We start from the raw sequence: 19,949 nt of genomic DNA, 5'->3' as shown, positions 1-19,949 counted from the left end.
CATCCATCCATTTTCTACTGATTGTCCCCATTAGGGTCGCAGGGCCACTTTGAAGGACTAAACAAAAGACAATACCCTCACATTCAGTTTAATGACAATATATTACTTCCTAAAACAACATACCATTAAATTAATAATTATGAGACATTGTCAATTAAGTGAATTTGATATCTTAAAAGGCAAAATGTGTAATATTGTTCTTTTGTCATTGCTAGAGGGAGAATAAATGGTACAGAATCAGAAATGCTAAAAATATGGTTTATTTAAAACTGATGGTGCAGCAGAAAAATATTTTAAATGTCACTTGTGAGTGGCTGCTGTTTGTTGCTTGTCAAAATGTGTCAGACCCAAATGTCCGCATTCAGTGAAACAAAATGAAAAACAAATTCATGTTTTTACTTGTTTAATTCACTTTGTATATGACACACACACACATCTGATGTCATTGCGTTGCAAAATCACAAAATCACATTTGACTGATCTGGTACAGTTTACTTTCCATACATTTGCTATTACAACAAGAAGAGATGGTGGACTACATGTATCAGACTGAAAACAACCACACATGGTTTTCATGTTATTTTTTGTCAAGTACTGTTAGTGCACAGTGGGATGTTATACTCAAGCTTCACAATATTTGCTGTTATTTCCACCGAGAACGGACACAAAGGTTTATTGCACGCCACTACAGAGAGGTGCAGGTAGGGTTGCAGAATTGTAGGAATCTTCAATGGTGAAAAAAACATTCCATGGGGACTAAAATGAATTTGTGTGAATGAATGGAATACAAGTGATTTTCAATGCAATGACTGCAGGTTAGTTTATAGAGAACCTTAATAACAAACTGCAGTCCCTACATAAAGCTACACAATTGAAACTGCACACCCTCGATGTCACATTTTTGAAGTAGGGGAATGAAATTAAGATGGCAACAAGTGTTTTATTGTTGTTCATTCAAATATGATTTAAGTGCTATAGTACTCACAAATAAATCCAAGGTATATCATCATGCATGTATGCTAATGACAACACGATGTGTTGTATGAGCAGGTGTATAGTTGATATACTACATTGCTTTACATCTAAGCCAGGGGTGTTGAATGTGCTGAGTTTGTTTTTTTATACATAAAATTAAATATGACACATTAGGGCCATATTGAAAAGAGAAATACTAATTGCTGCAATATATTAAGATATATTTTTTTATCTGAGCTGCTTGTTGTACACTTTCATTTGCATATTATTCGGGGGAGGGAGGATGGTGTTCTACATTATTCTGTATTTAGAAAGGAGTTCAGCTGTTTTTTGTTTGGTATGGTTTATTTGTTTTTCGGACATTCTTGATCAGTTTGAAGTGTGAAGCGGCTGGGATGAGAATCAGCACCTCCAAGTCTGAGTCAAGGCGGATCGGTGTGGCGTCTGGACCCTGCATTGATCCCTCGTGTTGAAGAAGAAGCTGAGCTGGAAGTCAAAGCTCTCAATTTACCTGTCGATCTATGTTCCCATCCTCACCTACTGTTATGAGTGACAAGATCCCAGGTACAAGCGGCCGAAATGAGTTTTCTTTGTCGGGTGTCAGGGCTCTCCCTTAGACACAGAGTGAGAAGCTCTGTCATTCGGGAGGAGCTTTAAGTACACCTGCCTAGGAAGGTGTTTCGGTCAGACCGGTAGGAGGTCACGGGGAAGACCCAGGACACATTGGGAAGACTATGTCTACCGACTGGCCCGAGAACGCCCTGGGATCCCCAGGGAGGTGCTTGACGAAGGGACTGCAGAGAGGGAAGTCTGGGATTCTCTACTTAGGCTACTGCCTCCGCAACACAACCTCGGATTAGCGGAAGTAGATGGATGTATGGATGGATGCTTGACCAGTTACTGACCATTCAACATGTCCAAAAAGAGTAGGAAAAGCAGAGCTTTTTTAATTCCTTCATTCTCACTATATATTTTTACATGTTGACATGTACATGATTTTGTTTGCTCACATTTTGTCATTAAAAATGTGTTTTGTTTAAATTAAATGTTAAATAATAAAGCATGTATAAAAATGGATAGGGCACTGATAAAGGAAAGGGTGTTGAAAAAAAAAATTACTAAAATGCAAAAAAAAAAAAAAAACCTTATATTTTTGTTAACTACCTATTACCTACTGTTGCATATATTTGAAACAAAATGTATAATTATATTGGATACAGTTCATATAAATCACCCCAATTGTCCAATTAATTCCCATTAATTCTTATATAGATTGAGCAAGGAATATTCAACTTCCCACAAAATGTGCACCCGTAATTCACTGCCACTTTGCAACCTTATGTCCAACATAGCTATTGCGCTGGATGTTTCAGCACCTGGGACAGCTCATCATACAAAACCACCTTCAGTGTATCGACTCGTTCAGACTGTGTTCACTGGGTGAACTCCGACTCATGTTTGACAGACTTGCCATAAGAGACTTAACTTTGTGTGCGTAATAGTTCCTCAGGTTGACCGAGGGCACCTCTTTTATGCCCTCGTCAAAATCGCAGCTTCGCATCGCGATCTCCAACTGTTTTTGTCTCTTGTAAAAGAGGGAGAATTTATTGAAAATGAGCGTGATGGGAAGCACTACCACTAAAATCCCCGCCAGGATGCAAGCTGAGGCTGTCAGCTTTCCCGCTAAAGATAAGGGCACCACGTCTCCATATCCTACTGTTGTCATGCTGACCGTGGCCCACCACCAGCACGCTGGGATGGTGGACAGATCCTCGCTGTCTTCGTTCTCAACTGTGTAGGCCATGACGGAGAAAAAAGACACCCCCACTGCCAAATAAAGAAGCAGTAGGCCCACCTCCTTGTAGCTGTTCCTCAAGGTGGCCCCCAGAGAACGCAGCCCGGTGGAGTGGCGTGCCAGCTTCAGTATCCGGAAAATCCGCATGAGTCTAAGCACTTGCGCCACGCGGCCCAGGTTGGCGAGTGCGGGGCTGCTCTCCACTACAAGATTAACGACAAGCGTCAGGTAAAAGGGAAGTATGGACACTAAGTCGATAACATTTAAAGGGTGCTCGTAAAAGTGCACCAGGTCCGGCGCTACGGCGAACCTGGCCACAAGCTCCAAGGTGAACCAAGCGATGCCAAAGTGTTCCACTATCTCAAAGCGGGGGTCTTCTGTGGTTTGCCCCTCGCTGTCCACCAGACTAAACTCGCTCATGCTGTTCATACACATAGTGGCGATGGAGCCGAGCACCACCAGGATGGAGAGGAGGCTGATGATGCGGCTGGCCCCGGAGTAGCCCGGGTTGTCCAGCATTAGCCAGACACGCCTGCGCGTGCTCCCCAGCGGCTGCTTGTCGAATTTAGTGGCGTCATTGTAAAACTCCATAAGCTCGTCGAATGACGAAGTGGTGCTACCTTCATCGCTCCTGTCGTCCGACTCCGCTCTGTCCTGGTCCATTTTCCTACAGTGATAAGCGCCGCTGCAGCAGGAGTCAATAAAAAACTCATTAATACCCCAGTACTCGATTTCCTGGCTGAAAGAGAAGATGCACAACTCAGCCATAACGTGCAGCCGACCCGTGTTGTAGAAATTCAACACGTATGGGAAAAGTGCAGGGTTCCTATCGAAGTAGAACTCCTTCTCTGTGTCGTCGTAGTCATCGCACAGCTCCAGTATGGACTCCTTCGACTGGCACAGGAGGAGACGCGCCAGCCTTGTCTCCGGGAACCTGGAGAGTGTGTCTGAGTGGAGACGCTTCTTGAAGCCTCCCACGTTGATACGAATGGCGGCGTCACCAGGTTCCCTCAGGACTTGACCTGTCATATCTGAGCACATAACGACCCAAATGTATCATTTTAATTAACTGCATGTCTCATCTGCAGCCAAACGTTTCTCTCGTATTTCTATTAAAGGGAAAAGAACATGCAATTAAAGAACTTACTGCAAGCGGGTCACCAAATCCTTGCTTCCATCCTGGTCATTGGTGGTCGACTTGTCTGCCCTAAAATGTTCGCATCATCTACCGGAGAGCTGTAGGCGCGTCTCAGTCAGGATGAGTGTGATAAACTCCTCCAAAGGGAGCGATGCGGAATATGAAGATGCCTTCAGACAAAAATAACTGCCGTGGATTCTGGTTTATATGCAGCATCGGAGCCACACACGAGTCGGGCTGGGAGCACACGCACATACACATAAACACACGAGCGCGCACACACACGCACAAGGTCCACGCCTGCAAGCTGCCTGTTAGTAAAGGGGGAATCCTTTCTCTCTCGCTCTCTCACTCTACAAAACGTCTCTTCTATCTGTTGCTGCGCAGCAACATGTAGTGCTCCTTCTCTGTATGAGGGGTGGGTAGATCGATACAAATGTCTATACTGTCAATATCAAGGACAGCATCCGTATCAAGTCGATACTGACCTGTATCGATATTTTCGGTTATTTTCAGATATTTTCAAATATCTGTGTTTTTTGTTTTTGTTCATTTTGTTACATTGTTATCTTTCACCTCCATTAATAAACCATTGGACACAGGAGGGCTTTTAGGGGCAAAAATCCAAGACATTTCCAGGGAAATGACAGCAAAGAGTTTTTGCTATTGTTTAGTTATTTTGCACGGTTCACACATTTTTCTTAATTGTGTATAATAAAAGTAGGGATAGGTACATAAATACTTTTATAGACACCGTCTACTTTTCATTGGTACTACTGGGGTAGCGATTCACGTAAAATCAAACGGTGCCATATTTCAATACCTTTGTTGCTTGTTACGCCACGTCCGGTTGCAGAACCGGCACAGGCTCAAACACTTGGTGGTCAAACAGGCGTCTTCTTAGCGGACTGCTCCTAGGTACCGTTCCTCCAGGATTTCACAAGCTTTTTTTGTTGTTGTTGTGGCGGCCTAAAATGACGAACTGGCGGCGGCTTTTTCAGAGAGTTGTGGCAAAAGTTGGAAGGTTTTTTCAGTAGCATTGGATCTACTTTTACAAAAAAAAATGTATCAATGTTAGAGTGTTCTTGACAACTTTAAACTCAAAAAGCACAGGATTGCAACGAAAATCAGAAAACAAATACTGTGTTAATGTTTTACTTTTTTTTATACCATAAAGACTTAAAAATAGACACAATATGGCAGTAAAATACATACGCACAGCTCATTGTCAAATTACTGAACTATTTCATATTTATTTTACTTTATTATTTACTAATAATTCAGTGATAATATCCATTTTCTACTTGTCCCTCTCGAGGCCGCAGGGGGGCTGGAGCCTATCCTACCTGCACTTGGGCGGAAGGCAGGGTAGTAATAATAAATTATAATCACAGAAAAAAACACCACTAAAGGCTGTGTCTGCTTCTCGCTTGCAGACATTCTCCATGTTTATTTTACACTTGATAAGTAATTGCACATGTCTATAAAATGGGGGAAATAAGTATTTGATCTCATGACATTCATCCTTTTTTACCACCACCCCAGTCAGCCAATCCAGATGTGCAATGTTGTTTGTTCCCCTAAAATCTTTGCTGTTCTATTTTGATGTTGATAATCATCAACAAATAAAAGGTCGATCTTGGAAAAAACTTAAACAGAAGTATCTGCATTACTACGGGTAATACTGGCTCTGTATTTATTTGGTATCTGACTGATACCAAAACGTGCAGTATCACCCATCCCTATTGTGTACCGCCCACCTCTCTATGTGGATTTTGACATATATATATACAGTATATATATGTATACAGACTAGACTAATTGCCAGAAAAATAATCCATTACAGAAATAAGTAAAATATATTTTTTTAAAGAAAAAGGCAAATGAAAACAGATGAAAACATAACCTCCTTGAAAGAGGCAATACAGTTCTAGTCATACAACACAAGAACGTCTCGGAATGTCATGCAGCAGGAGACTATTAAAACATAACAAAAGGTCACTCTGGAGAAGCGTCACAGCAAGGATTCTCTGCAGTACAACTACTAACGACATTTTGAGCCACTTGAAAGTGAATACTATTGCTAGGTTCCCTTAGTTCAGGTTCTCACATTAAAGGCAAATATGCAGTACGACTACAGTTTATATACCTTTAATAGCGCAGAGGTCAGCGTATTTTAAAGGTTTATGAATGTTATGAAGTAGATTCATACACTGAAGAAAAAATACTTTTCACAAGATTTAAAAGATGCAACAATACCAACGTGGCCCTTTCAAGTCCATTTAGACTCGTGAGAAGTAAAAGTATAAAAGTGGAAGGCACATCATTTCTTTACATCTGGACGGGTTTACGAATAAAGCATTCAGCCATGAAAGACAATATTGGACTTATTCGTGCATCGGTAGGTAACATAATAGATGGATGTTAACAAATGCTGCGTGACCATTTTTTATCAGTATTTAGGGATGGACATCAAATTCGGTACTTCGGTATCGATTCACGCAAAAATAAAAGGTGCCATATTCTGATACCTTTGTTGTACGGGACGTCACAATTGGTTGCAGCATCTGCACCGTCTGAAGCACTTGGACGGGAAATATGTAGTCAAGCACTCACAGCGAACTCAGACTGCCGCCTGGTAACATTGTAATTTTACATGTCAACAAGAAGAAGGTGAAAAATAGGTGACCTTATTTCTTATGTCCCATGCACATAATTGGAAAGCATGACACAACTATAATATACATTTGTATACATTTAAAATTGTAAATACACCGTATCGGATGTGTAAGCATCACATTATCTCTAAGTAAATAAAGGTGTTTCTCACTAAACTTTGGTGCGCATTTTATTCTATTTTTTAATCAAATAAACTGGCTTTTCACCCCCTGAAAGGGGATTTGGGGCTAAACTACTTCTTCAGTTTTCTAGGTCATTAATCAACCCATGTCAAAATATTAAAAAATGACACTATCTTTAACGCGGATAGACAGCATACACAGTATGACTTTACCACACTGACCTCCAATACGACCAAAACAAATCGGCTTTTTTACTTTAGCGAAGATATCACCAACAACACAATCAGACAGACTATAAAGCCTGCACTAAAGCTATGACCTTATAAAATGCCTTTATTGATTAGACACTGAAGGGTATGTTCACCATGTCTCAATAAATATCCATGATTGGCAGGGGTAGGCACACAATGCTCAAAAAGAAATGTTTGAGGGATGCTTGAAACAGTAAGAGTAACACGTTTGCAAGTATGACACTGAAGTCGAGTTTATGCCAAACATGGCATTGAGTGTTACTATACCTTTCTTGCAGAAACTAGTTCAACTGTTATCTGCAGTCTGAAAACATGGTCTCATCAGTGAAATTGTCTTCTGTATATTCCAGAAATGTTTAACATTTAAAATTCAATATAGTGCTATTATTCTCAAGCTCAACGGCATTCTTAAAACCACACACAAGCACTTCAGTAGTGAATTATTAAACAATAGCAGGCATTAATTTTTTGCCTGCTGGGATTTTTTTATATGAGAATATTGAATGTACAATAGGTGAAGGATGCTTTCCCTCTCAATTATTCTAGCTTACCTCAGGGAGCACACAGTGGTGAGTTGGGACTATTACCTAAAAACTTACAAAATGTTGTATTGGAATTTTGTTATCAGTAAAAAATGTAAGTGTATCATCAGTTATTTCATATCTGCAAAAGTGTTGAATATACTTGTTGTTGCCCTTTCACATAAATTATGGTTTGAATTTAACTAGAAATACACAACTTTAGTGAAGACCTAAGAAGAAGTGAGGATTTACCCACATTTACTTAATCAACTATGGAACTAATTTGACACGTTTTTTGTGTAGAGGTTTGCAACCAGGGACTGGAAAATCTCAGAATATCCATAATTCTTGTTTCTTGCCAGCATCAGAAGAGTGCTGCCTATGGGAGTTGTGCGTAAATTGAGCATGTACAGTGGTACAAGTGCCCCACTAAGATCTTTTTTGGTATTTATTTGAGCACTCAAAATACATCAGATTACAAAGGAGAAAGATTTTACGCTGCTACAGAAAGAAAGGAGAAAGAGCAAGAAGGAGCGAGAGAGAGACAGACAGACAAAGAACTCTTCCAGAACTTTATAGCCTTTTGGGAATGAGAGGGGAAGGAGGAGGGTCGGGGCGACACGTCCCATCACCGGGAGGAAGAAGAAGAGGGAGGAAGATGAGTGAAACACACTTAATCTGATTGCGATATTAGCAAAAACCAGGAATGTTTTGATTAAACATTACACATGCAGTCACAATCACAAATGAAACTCATTTGAAGAGTAACCTTTGACAAATCAATCAGTCAATCAAAGATTATTTATATAGCCCTGAATCACAAATGTCTCAAAGGGCTGCACAAACCACAACGGCATCCTCGGATCTGATCAGGGCAATAATGAACTCAACCCAATGGGACTCAACCATGTGGGGGCCCCTAAGATGGATGCCGAGAAGGAAAGATACAACATAAATTAGTGATCAACCAACATCACAGCAATCTTTGTCCTAATCATGGAGGAGGTGAAGTTTTGGAAGTAAGAAGAACCAAGTAAAGCTGTCGCCAGAAAGCCCCAAGAATGTGTAAAGGGTCATAAACAGACCAATGCAGTGAAGATAAAGCCACACACACAAACTTTTAGACTCAAATTGTGGTTTTAGACAAAAGATTACAAAAATGCCATGACAGGCCACAAACCAAATGTGGTTAGTGACACAACAAGTCTACAGTCTTTGGTCCAAGCCAATTGTAGTTGAAAGCTGTGAATATTTTTCGCTAGGTTATCTTAGGTGAAAGACTGTCTAACCATTTTTAAAATAGAGTGGATTACATTGTCTCTGATGGAGCAAAAGGTGGATTTGAATGAATAGGTATGCAGGTGATATGGTCCGGCCTGGCCTGTGTCACTCCAACAGCCATTTTGCTGAGACACAAAGACGACATGGTAAAGGATGTATTTGTGGGGAGAGCTCAAAGCCCTGCAGGACTTTTGGAGCCACCTTTATCACAATCTCACATGGGCTCAGTAGTTTAAAGTGTGTCCGCCTGCTGCTGCAAGCGGTCTGCAAATCCCTGAGCATTGCTGAAGAAGATGTGTGGAAGTCACAATCATATCTGTAGAAATGTGATGTTCTATCAATGAGGATGATGCAATTTGTATCTAGATTCACTGTCATCAATACATTGCATTTACATACAGTAATAATTATAATAATATGTATAATAATACGTAATATTCATGCTGACATGAGAGGATAACACAATCATAAATGTAATTTTAAGTCCAGACAAGGCAATTTGTGTACAAATTGAGTGCAAATGCTGAAGCGCTGGACTGAAATGCTTAACGGAACATGTGGAATTACGAGAATAGTAAACATTTTTGGAATGGGGGAAATTATCATTATTGTTTTTTAAATGGTCCTCAATGTTTTGGTGATGGAATGATGTGACTTGGTTGAGAAATCTGGAAAAATGCCATTCATTTCAGTGGGAATGTTTGGACCTGAAAAAGAGGAAGTCTGTAAAACTGGGAATTATGTTATGTAGATAATAAATAGTCTGAAACTTTTAAATTAGTTTATTTCGTGCTGGGATTTAATTCTTAGGATCAAAGGGAATTTGTGTTAGAGAAATGGGGAATATCAGGAAAAGTGGCAATGTGCAAATTTCCTAAATGAGCTGAATGTTTTAATGTTAGAATAGTTTTTAATGAGTAATGAAATATGAAAATATAAATAAAGGAATTTACATGGAATAAGTATTTTCAGGATATGTTTAGACGTATTTTTGCGATGGTAAATAGTTCTTGAATCCGAATGTTTTCATGTTGGAATGGTTTGAATTGGTAGAGAGATGTTTAACTTTAAAATGTATTTATTTTCAACTCAAATTTTGTTGCCGAAAATGTGGCCTGATTAAAAATGTAGAAATTTTTGGAACTTATATTATGCCTTCAGTATATAGCATTTGTGTCCTAAGTGAGTTAAGCAACTTAACAATGGAATACTTTGAATTGGTTGAGAAATTTGGAAGAGTTAAGCTTCCAAAAAACTGATCAGAATAAAATAAGTAAAATAATTTTGATGCAGGATAACATTCACACAATTCTCAATATCTGAATCCTAATACCCATTTTTATTTGCTGCCTTAAATCTCAAAGAAGAGCAAGCTGACATTTAAAATGTCAATGCACTTTCAATGTTGATTTCTGTATAATAAAAGGCACCCTGACTGTGACATACATTGTCTATGACTTAACTTTCTGCCCTTCATATGTTTTTTGTGCATGACCGTTCCAGTGTGGAGTGTACTGTACATAGGGTAAAGGTTGTAAGCGGAAAATAGACACAAAACATTTTGAAATGCTAATAAAACGAACCACAGGTGTAAAATAATAATTGCAAATGTGTTCATGACTATAACAAGAGGGCATTTAAAACTCCCTGTAATTCGCCTGTTCTGTGCAGAATTACATTGCAAGTCGCCGTATTACATTTGCTGTTTGGACAAACATTGCTGTAGTCATCTTGATTGATATATTGAGTTACGCAGTTGAGTAGTTTAAAAAATCAAACATCCGATCAGCTCAATGAACTTCTTTGCTGTTATCTAGTTTCCATGCCCAATGCAACTGTATACCATCCACATACTGTAGACCAGAATACATTGGAGTGATTTTGCTTAAGAGAATGGTGCAAAGAAAGATTAGGAGGAGACAAAGATGTCAGAATGAGGACAAGACCAAGAGGAGGAGAGAAGAGTTTTTCTTCCTCTTTTCAAAGCACAGGCAGAGGCTTGACCTTCCATATTGTACTGCACCAGGAACATCAGAAGCTAACAATATCCTGAATAGGGATGGATACGAAATTCGGTCTTTTATAGGTACCGACGAAATTCGGTTTGTACTACTGTCGGTACTACCAATAACGTAAAATCAAATGGTGCTATATTTCGATACCTTTGTTGTACGTGACGTCACATCCAGTTGCTGACTCGTCACGTCTGGTTGCAAACTGAACACCGGTTCAAGGAAACTCAAGGAAAATCACTCAAGCAGCACTCAGGGCGGACTCAGCCAAACTCCCTCCAAGTAATTGTGCAATTTTTAACACCATCAAAGCAAGTATGCCTGGTAGAAAAACGGTTAAACGTAAAGTAAGACTCCACTCTTCCAATTTACACTGGATTTGCCATAGACAGGCTGCTATTAATTAGCATTACAGGTTTTCCATGGCAATTTCAACACCTCCAAATGTGGTCATGAAAACTACAGCTAAGATGAATGTTACAATCAAACAGTTGGTATGTAATAAGCACAACACACACATTATAAACATTTTTAGGGTGCAACATAACACATTCAGCTTCATGGGAAAAGCTACTTCCTGGTTAGAGAAGATACCCTTGATAAAGTACAGACGTTTAATGTCTTGGAAGTGTAGCTTAATTGCAAATGAGAATTCAATTTCATAGGAAAACAATATATACAGTTGTGCTCATACGTTTACGTACCCTGGGAGAATTTAGGATTTCTTGGCCATTCTTCAGAGAATATGAATGATAACACAAAAGCCTTTCTTCCACTCATGCTTACTGGTTGTGTGAAGCTATTTATTGGCAAACAACTGTGTTTACTCTTTTTAAATCAAAATGACAAAAGAAAGTGCACAAATGACCCTGATCAAAAGTTTACATACCCCAGTGACTTTGATCTGATAACATGCACAAAAGTTGACACAAACAGGTTTGAATGGCTAATCAAGGTTCCAACCCTCACCTGTGACATGTTTGTTTTTAATTAATGTGTGTGTATAAAAGGTCAGTGAGTTTCTGGGCTTCTGACAGACCATTGCATCTTTCATCCAGTACTGCACAGATGTTACTGGATTCTGAGTCATGGGGAAGGCAAAAGCATGGTTGAGTGGCCAAAAAGTTCAATTTTGGTCTCAACACTCCAAATTACTTTGTTCCAGAAGTTTTGAGGCTTGTCTCTGTGCTGTTTGGCGTAATGTAAGCGGGATACTTTGTGACATTTGCGCAGAAATGGCTTTCTTCTGGTCACTCGACCATGCAGCCCATTTTTCTTCAAGTGCCTCCTTATTGTGCATCTTGAAACAGCCACACCACAATTTTTCAGAGAGTCCTGTATTTCAGCTGAAGTTATTTATGGATTTTTCTTTGCATCTCGAACAATTTTCCTGGCAGTTGTGGCTGAAATCTTTGCTGGTCTACCTGAATCCCTCATTTTCCACTTCTTAATCAGTGTTTGAACACTGCTGATTGGCATTCTCAATTCCTTGGATACCTTTTTATACCCCTTTCCTGTTTTATGCAGTTCAATTACCTTTTCTCGCAGATCCTTTGACAATTATTTTGCCTTCCCCATGACTCAGAATCCAGAAACATCTGTGCAGCACTGGATGAAAGATGCAATGGTCTGTCAGAAGCCCAGAAACTCACTGACCTTTTATACACACACATTAATTACAAACAAACATGTAACAGGTGAGGATTGGAACCTTGATTAGCCATTCAAACCTGTTTGTGTCAACTTTTGTGCATGTTATCAGATCAAAGTCACTGGGGTATGTAAACTTTTGATCAGGATCATTTGGGCACTTTCTTTCGTCATTTTGATTTAAAAAGAGTAAACACAGTTGTTTGCCAATAAATAGCTTCACACAACCATTAAGCATGAGTGGAAGAAAGGTTTTTGTGTTATCATTCATATTCTCTGAAGAATGACTAAAAAATCCAAAATTCTCCCAGGGTATGTGAGGACTTCGCCCCGTTCATCGACACGGTCGGAGGCTCGGCGGTGGAGGACGACCCAGTCATCGGAGAAGGCATCGACTCAGCGGCGGTGAAAGGACGCAGCGGCGGGGGTGGACGGCGAACCAGTCATCGATGATGGCGGGGAACTGCACGAGATGGCGGGGGTCCACGCGGCCTCTCCCCGGTCCACGGCGGTCGAGGACGCGGCATACACTGGATTTAGAGGCGCCTTTACAAAAACATTTTCGTTATTCTCTTTGTCCTCAAAAAAGCCCGCCAAAAGGAAATCCACCCCCAGCAACCCTACCTGGCCTCCCCCTCTCCCCCTCTCCAACTCCGCCCCTCCCCCTCCCTCCCCCTTCACCTGGAGGAAGATGCCTCTCTCTCTCTCTCCTCTCTCTCTCTTCTCTTCTTCAACTTCAACAGCAATAACAACCAAGAACTTTTCTGGTCAGTACCACAACACAGCGGACTCTGATGCTCTTTTTGGTTCCAGTGGACTACACATCATCCACCTTAATGTGAACAGCCTCTCTGGAGCCAAACTCGACCAAATCAGAGAAATGTTCCTCAACACGAAGGTAAAAATTTTGTGTTTCTCTGAAACCAAATTTGATCAAAGTATTTCTGACTCAGAGATAGAAATAGAAAACTTTTCGGTTATCAGAAAGGATAAACACGGTGGGGGAGTTTGTATGTATATTCACCAAGATATAAAATACATAACTCGCACTGATCTTAACCACAAGGACCTGGAATCTGTGTGGGCGGAAATCAAATTAAAAAACGCTAAGCCGGTACTAATAGGGACTGTTTATAGACCCCCTAATCAGAGTGATTTCTATGGGGCTTTGGAAGAATGCTTGGCAGGGACAGACAACGTGGAGAAAATTATAACTGGGGATCTGAACACAGATATTCAACGCAAAGATGCGCCTTTCTTCAGATCCTTCAGCAAGTTTTGTAATCTGCACGGTCTTTCCCAGCTAATAGCGCTACCTACAAGGATGTGTGATTCCACCCAATCAACCATAGATCTCATTCTCACTTCAGACCGGCCTAAAATAAAAAAGTGGGGTCATGATCTGTGGTCTTAGCGACCACTATCTAACCTTCTGCACCCGTAAAATAGCTAAACCCAAAACCAATGGCCACATAACAGCCCAATCCAGATCCCTCAAAAAATACTCCAATGACAATTTCAATTTAAAATTAGATGAGTGGGACTGGTCCCCTGTGCTCGCGAGCAACCTGGTCGATGTTGCTTGGGATCGCTTCAAAACGGCGTTCCTAAAGATACTAAATGACATGGCTCCCGTGAAAACAGTCAGGATCAAAGCCCGCTCGGAACCATGGATGAATCCGGACCTATTAGCTGCCATTAAAGACAGAGACAGAAAATACTCTGAATACCAAAAATGTAAAACAGAAGTAGATAAACAACCCATTAACATCAACCTCAAATTACTCTTTTCAACTCTCAAAAAGCAATGCAATAAATTAAGAAATAAGTCAACCAACCTGACTAAATCCTTAAAAAAAATTACATTAACGACAAAATAGAGGAAAACACAAATAAGCCACGTGAGCTCTGGAAAATTCTCAACAACCAGCTTCCTGGTTGCAGCCAGAAACTTAAAACAAGACTCACCAACATCAGCATCAAGGAGGGTGACTCCCTCATTACAGACAAAATGGAGGTAGCTAGCAGACTTAACAGCTTTTTCACCAGCATAGCCGCAACTCTTGTCAACAAGCTGTCCCACCACTCTGGTCGCTTTGGTGTAGAACACATTAAAGCCTTCTACAGAAAGCTAGGAGTATCCAACGATGATTTCAAATTACAAATGGTCACAGCTGATGAGGTGTTTAAAAAATTGAGCGCGCTCCACCCTAACAAGGCCACCGGCCTTGATAATATTCCCTCCAGATTCCTCAGGGACTCTGCCTCCATCATTGCCCCGATCATCACGCACATAATAAACCTATCAATTACACAAGGCCAAGTACCAAAAGATTTTAAGATAGCAAGAGTAACTCCCCTCTTTAAAAAAGGAAGCAAATTGGAACCTGGCAACTACCGACCTGTTTCTATTCTCAGTTCCATTTCGAAAGTAATGGAGAAAATAGTTTATGAACAGGTCGATACTTACCTTGCTACTAATAAACTCATGTACAAATTCCAATCCGGCTTCAGAACTAACCACTCCACTGACACATGCCTTCTCTATCTGACCGACCACATCAAACATGAGGTGGACGCGGGCAAATACTGCGGCATGGTCATGCTGGACCTTCAGAAGGCCTTTGACACCGTTAACCACGCTATACTATTGGATAAGCTCAGAGCAATCGGATTTAACAAAACCTCATGGAGCTGGATGCAATCTTACTTGGAGTGGAGGGAGCAGGTGGTAGAGGTGAACGGCACCATGTCCCCCCCCCCCTCTCTCGGTGAGCTGTGGAGTCCCCAAAGGCAGTATATTGGGACCTTTACTGTTCCTAATATACATAAATGACATGTCATCGGCATGCGACTGTGAATTGTTTTGGTTTGCGGATGACTCTGCCCTGCTGGTATCCGGCAAGGACAAGTCACAGGTGGAAAAAATCCTCAGTGCTGAGCTGTGTAGAACTTGCACCTGGCTCGCTGATAACAAGCTATCCATACACTTGGGTAAAACAGAATCCATCCTGTTTGGGTCCCACATCAACCTTAAGAAAGTCAATGACTTCACCATAAAAGTGGATGACATTGTTATCACCAGGAAAGATGAAGTCACCTACCTAGGTTCCATTCTAGAGGCTAACCTTTCCTGTGATAAAATGGCAACCAAGGTAATCAGAAAGGTTAACCAACGAACGAGATTTCTCTACAGAATCTCCTCTCTGGTCAACAAAAGCACCTTGAGGATTCTGGCGAGAACTCTCGTTCAACCCTTTTTCGATTACGCATGCACCTCCTGGTGCCCTAGCACCTCCAAAACCCTCAAATCTAAACTCCAAACATCTCAGAACAAGCTAGTCAGGTTACTTCTAAACCTCCACCCCAGATCCCACCTCACTCCTACCCACTTCTCTAAAGTGGGCTGGCTCAAGGTGGAGGACAGAGTTAAACAACTTGCACTGAGCCTAGTCTATAAAATCCACTACACCTCCCTGATACCGAAGTACATGTCAAACTACTTCCTTAACGTAAATGACCGCCATAACCACAACACCAGGGGGAGCTCCACTAACCACGTTAAACCCAGATTCCGAACTAACAAAGGTCTTAACTCATTCTCTTTCTATGCCACATCAATGTAGAATGCGCTCCCAACAGGTATAAAAGAAAGGGCATCTCTATCCTCCTTCAAAACCGCACTAAAAGTTCACCTCCAGGCAGCTACAACCCTAAACTAACACCCTCCCTGGATTGCTAATCATCAAATGTAAACAATCAAATGCAGATACTTTTTCTTATGCCTTCTGATCTCTCTCTCTCTCTCGCTCTCTTTCTCTCTCTCTCTATATATATGTCTACTACTTGCTGTCCATATCCTACCCCCCACCCCCTCCACACCCCTGATTGTAAATAATGTAAATAATTCAATGTGATTATCTTGTGTGATGACTGTATTATGATGGTAGTATATATGATAGTATATATCTGTATCATGAATCAATTTAAGTGGACCCCGACTTAAACAAGTTGAAAAACTTATTCGGGTGTTACCATTTAGTGGTCAATTGTACGGAATATGTACTTCACTGTGCAACCTACTAATAAAAGTCTCAATCAATCAATCAATCAATGTAAACTTATGAGAACGACTGTAACAACTGAACAACACAGGTATCATAATCAGCTATTTTTTAAATGTTACTTTAGAGAAATAACATTTTATTACCAACATTTATCAACACACACAAAAGTACTGAAATGTGGTACTTTTAAGTACCGGTATTGATTCCCAAGTACCGGGAATTGGTACATTATACTCCTATTTTTTAAGATTAAAGATTAAAGTACCAATGATTGTCACACACACACTAGATGTGGTGAAACTTGTCCTCTGCATTTGACCCATCCCCTTGGGGAGCAGTGGGCAGCAGCGGCGCCGCGCCCAGGAATCATTTTGGTGATTTAACCCCCAACTCCAACCCTTTGTTGCTGAGTGCCAAGCAGGGAGGTTATGGGTCCCATTTTTATAGTCTTTGGTATGACTCGGCTGGGATTTAAACTCCAACCTACCGATCTCAGGGCGGACACTCTAACCACTAGGCCACTGATTTGAACATGAAGCTGTCCACATAGCCACATGGAAAATGTAACAGCCCACATACATGATAAAAAACTGCCATTCATAGATCACTGTGATCACCCACCATCCCTGATAGACGAACCTGCAGCCTCGAGCAAGATTGATGGGCATTGGAAATGAAAATGTAATCTGGTACAGTCATATTTATTATGACACATCAAATATAGGATGCATTAATTCATTTTCCGTCTTCCCATTCACACCATGGTAATGCCATCTAATGGGCCTTGATTATTATGGCAGAAAGAGCAGGCAGACCACAAAGAAAGCTGAATAAATAGAAATGTGAAAAAAAATAGATGTTGCTTTTTCAATGTTAGAGCAGGCCAGGGTGTAAAGAGTGTATGCTCTTACACTATACACTACTGAATACTTGGAATTCTCCCGAGTTTCAAGATGTTGTTCGGGTGTGTACAGCGTAGAGATGCACCAATAAACGGTATCAACTAGACGTATGGGAAATAATAGATTTTTAGATGCATCGCAATTCAGACATGGACGATAATACCATCGATTGGTAAACGCCAATAATCGATAATAGATGTATTTATTGTAAATAGAATAATGCAGGCTGTTCTAAAATTTGTCTGACTGCAGCGAGCCACCTCACTGAGAGATTTGACCAGCTTCTTTATTATTTTGCACACATTTCTATGAATTTAATAAATGTAATGGGAATTCATTTAACTGTTTTTCATTACAAATGCATTGTTTTTAAAAGTTGCAAATGATAAACGCTTATTTAGTGAATCGACAACAAATGCAAAACTGCATCGACATACATAAATTAAACATGCATCAATAATCGATTTTTAATCAAATTGTAGCTCCTGAATCGTAATCGAATCATGAGGTGGCCGAAGATTCCCACCTCTAGCATTAATGATAACCGCGGTAAAAGTCCAGAACGGTTACCGTTTTAAATTAAAATTATCCAAAAAACTTCGATAAACTCACGGACGAGCTTGAATACTAATATGAAAACAAGACACAATAACAATAACTGCGATAAGAAACAATGTACCCCAATCCAAACTTATATAAACACATTACTGTCTGAGCAACTAAGCCAGGGGTCGGGAACCTTTGTGGCTGAGAGAGCCATGAACGCCAAATATTGTAAAATGTATTTCCGTGAGAGCCATATAATTTTTTAACACTAAATACAACTAAATGCGTGCATTTTTAAGTAAGACCGACATTTTTAGAGTATAATAAGTCTCTTATTTTTTTTAATAACATTGGTATTCTGAAGCTAACCAATAATAAATCAAATACTTCTTACCATTAATGCAACCCTCTTGTACCCCGAAGGACAGCTGGGATTGGCTGAGCCACCCGCAACCTTGAACAGGTGCGGTAGAAAACAGATGGATGGATTAAAATGCATGAGAATGTTTTATATTTTCAACGTTATTTTTAACACTGTGATTTCTGGCGGGATTATTAATTACTTATCATGTTAAGCAATGTCAGCTAAGATTTATCTGAGAGCCAGATGCAGTCATCAAAAGAGCCACATCTGGCTCGCGAGCCATAGGTTCCCTACCCCTGAACTAAGCTATTCAATTGTGCACATTGAACCTCAAGCTGTGCTCTCTTATGACAGAGTGATTGTTCTATTCTCAAAGGAATAGAGACAGAGGTGTTTTTACAGTTTGTACGAGGACCGCTGAAGAGTGTAGAATGTCACAACGGCTGCCAGGAATAATAAATATTAATAATATATTCGATTTTTTTACGCAATTTCCAATTAGATAAATCTTAAAGTGCAACAGTGCAAACCAATATTTAAAACAACAGCTTAGCCATTAAAACAGATAGACTAAAACACTGTCAGTGACGCATAAAAACACAAAACATGAAAAATAGTGGGTTTTCTAACAGTTTCTAACATTTAAAAAAAAAACTTGTTTAAAAGATTTCAGTTTATGAATGAGTACTTTTTGAGCACATTCAACGATACCACGATAATAATAATAAACGTGATAATTTTGGTCACAATAACCACGATGTAAAATGTTCATATCGTTACATCCCTAGTACAGTGCATATACCAATTAAATGCACAATTACCCCTATACAACCTTGCTGAAGATAAACAGTACTACGCATTTAATTGGTGGTAGTTGTTTGTTTGTTTTTACAGAAGTAGCCATGATATACTGTTCATACTTTAAGTATGTGTGGTTGCAGGCCAGTGGGAGATACTCAGATGAAAGCATGCAACAGCTTTACCAACACAGGACTGATTGGAAACGCCAGAAAAAATAGTAAATGCATGTTTTTTTCACATAAATAAAGCAGGATCAGTGAGATCAGACGAGAGTTTTGAGTAAATCCCTTTGACAGGAGCTTACCTGCAGCTGGACCCATACAGCATGGAGATGTTTAGCTTCATTTGCATCAGACAGTCCTTTCTCTGCTTCCCTTTCAGCTGCAGATGAGATTCCCAAATGCGGATTCAGACATCCTAAAAACACCTGTAGCCGGGAACATTACCGGCCCTGAAAAGAGATATCAGGTGGCTGTTTGAAATCAGCTTCATTGTACGAGAAACAAAGCAGGGTTAGCCTGTTTGTATTATCTTCCCTTTGTAAGGCTAAGAATAATAAATCACTTTCTGGCTAAATGTAATTTTTATTTCAATGTTGACAGAAAAATATACGGCAACTAATTACATATGTTACACAATTCAATATTATCTGATCATGTAACAATATGTTCTGAGCATTTTTTGGAGGGAGTTAGGGCTGGGCGATATATTGAGTTTGTAAGATGTATTGATATATTTTTAAACAAGATATGAATTGAGAAAATTTCGTAATATCGATATAATTTATTTCACGTTAAAATGACCAAACACCGCTTATTTGTTGTGTTCCTTGTTCTCCCCCGCTC

The 19,949-nt window shown here is 40.1% G+C and overlaps 2 protein-coding genes across 4 annotated transcripts in view; both read right to left on the bottom strand.

Annotated features, from left to right (window-relative positions):
• Positions 1-19,547, bottom strand: part of osr2 (odd-skipped related transciption factor 2) — a 206,344-nt gene extending 186,797 nt beyond the window's left edge. Inside the window, exon 1 of one of the 2 annotated variants that reach the window (XM_062063724.1) lies at positions 19,409-19,547. The gene's annotated coding sequence lies outside the window, so the exon portion shown is untranslated. The remainder of the gene's footprint in view (positions 1-19,408) is intronic. The other variant, XM_062063723.1, reaches the window with a different exon arrangement.
• LOC133660320 (potassium voltage-gated channel subfamily S member 2-like) lies at positions 321-19,541 on the bottom strand. 2 transcript variants are annotated; one of them, XM_062063718.1, is made up of 2 exons: positions 19,409-19,541; positions 321-3,801 (listed from the first exon to the last, which is right to left on the bottom strand). In XM_062063718.1, exons 1-2 carry the CDS (start codon positions 19,422-19,424, stop codon positions 2,381-2,383), a joined length of 1,437 nt encoding a protein of 478 aa, XP_061919702.1. In that variant the 5' UTR covers positions 19,425-19,541; the 3' UTR covers positions 321-2,380. The 2 variants fall into 2 exon arrangements, with proteins under 2 accessions (XP_061919702.1, XP_061919703.1); XM_062063719.1 differs by lacking the exon at positions 19,409-19,541 and adding an exon at positions 3,918-4,194.
• Positions 19,548-19,949: the final 402 nt, after the last annotated feature.

The sequence above is a fragment of the Entelurus aequoreus genome, linkage group LG11 (assembly GCF_033978785.1).
Source record: "Entelurus aequoreus isolate RoL-2023_Sb linkage group LG11, RoL_Eaeq_v1.1, whole genome shotgun sequence".
In the NCBI taxonomy this organism is placed as follows: Eukaryota; Metazoa; Chordata; class Actinopteri; order Syngnathiformes; family Syngnathidae; genus Entelurus; species Entelurus aequoreus.
The sequence above is the reverse complement of the archived record's forward strand: the minus strand, read 5'-3'. Positions and strand labels throughout refer to the sequence as shown.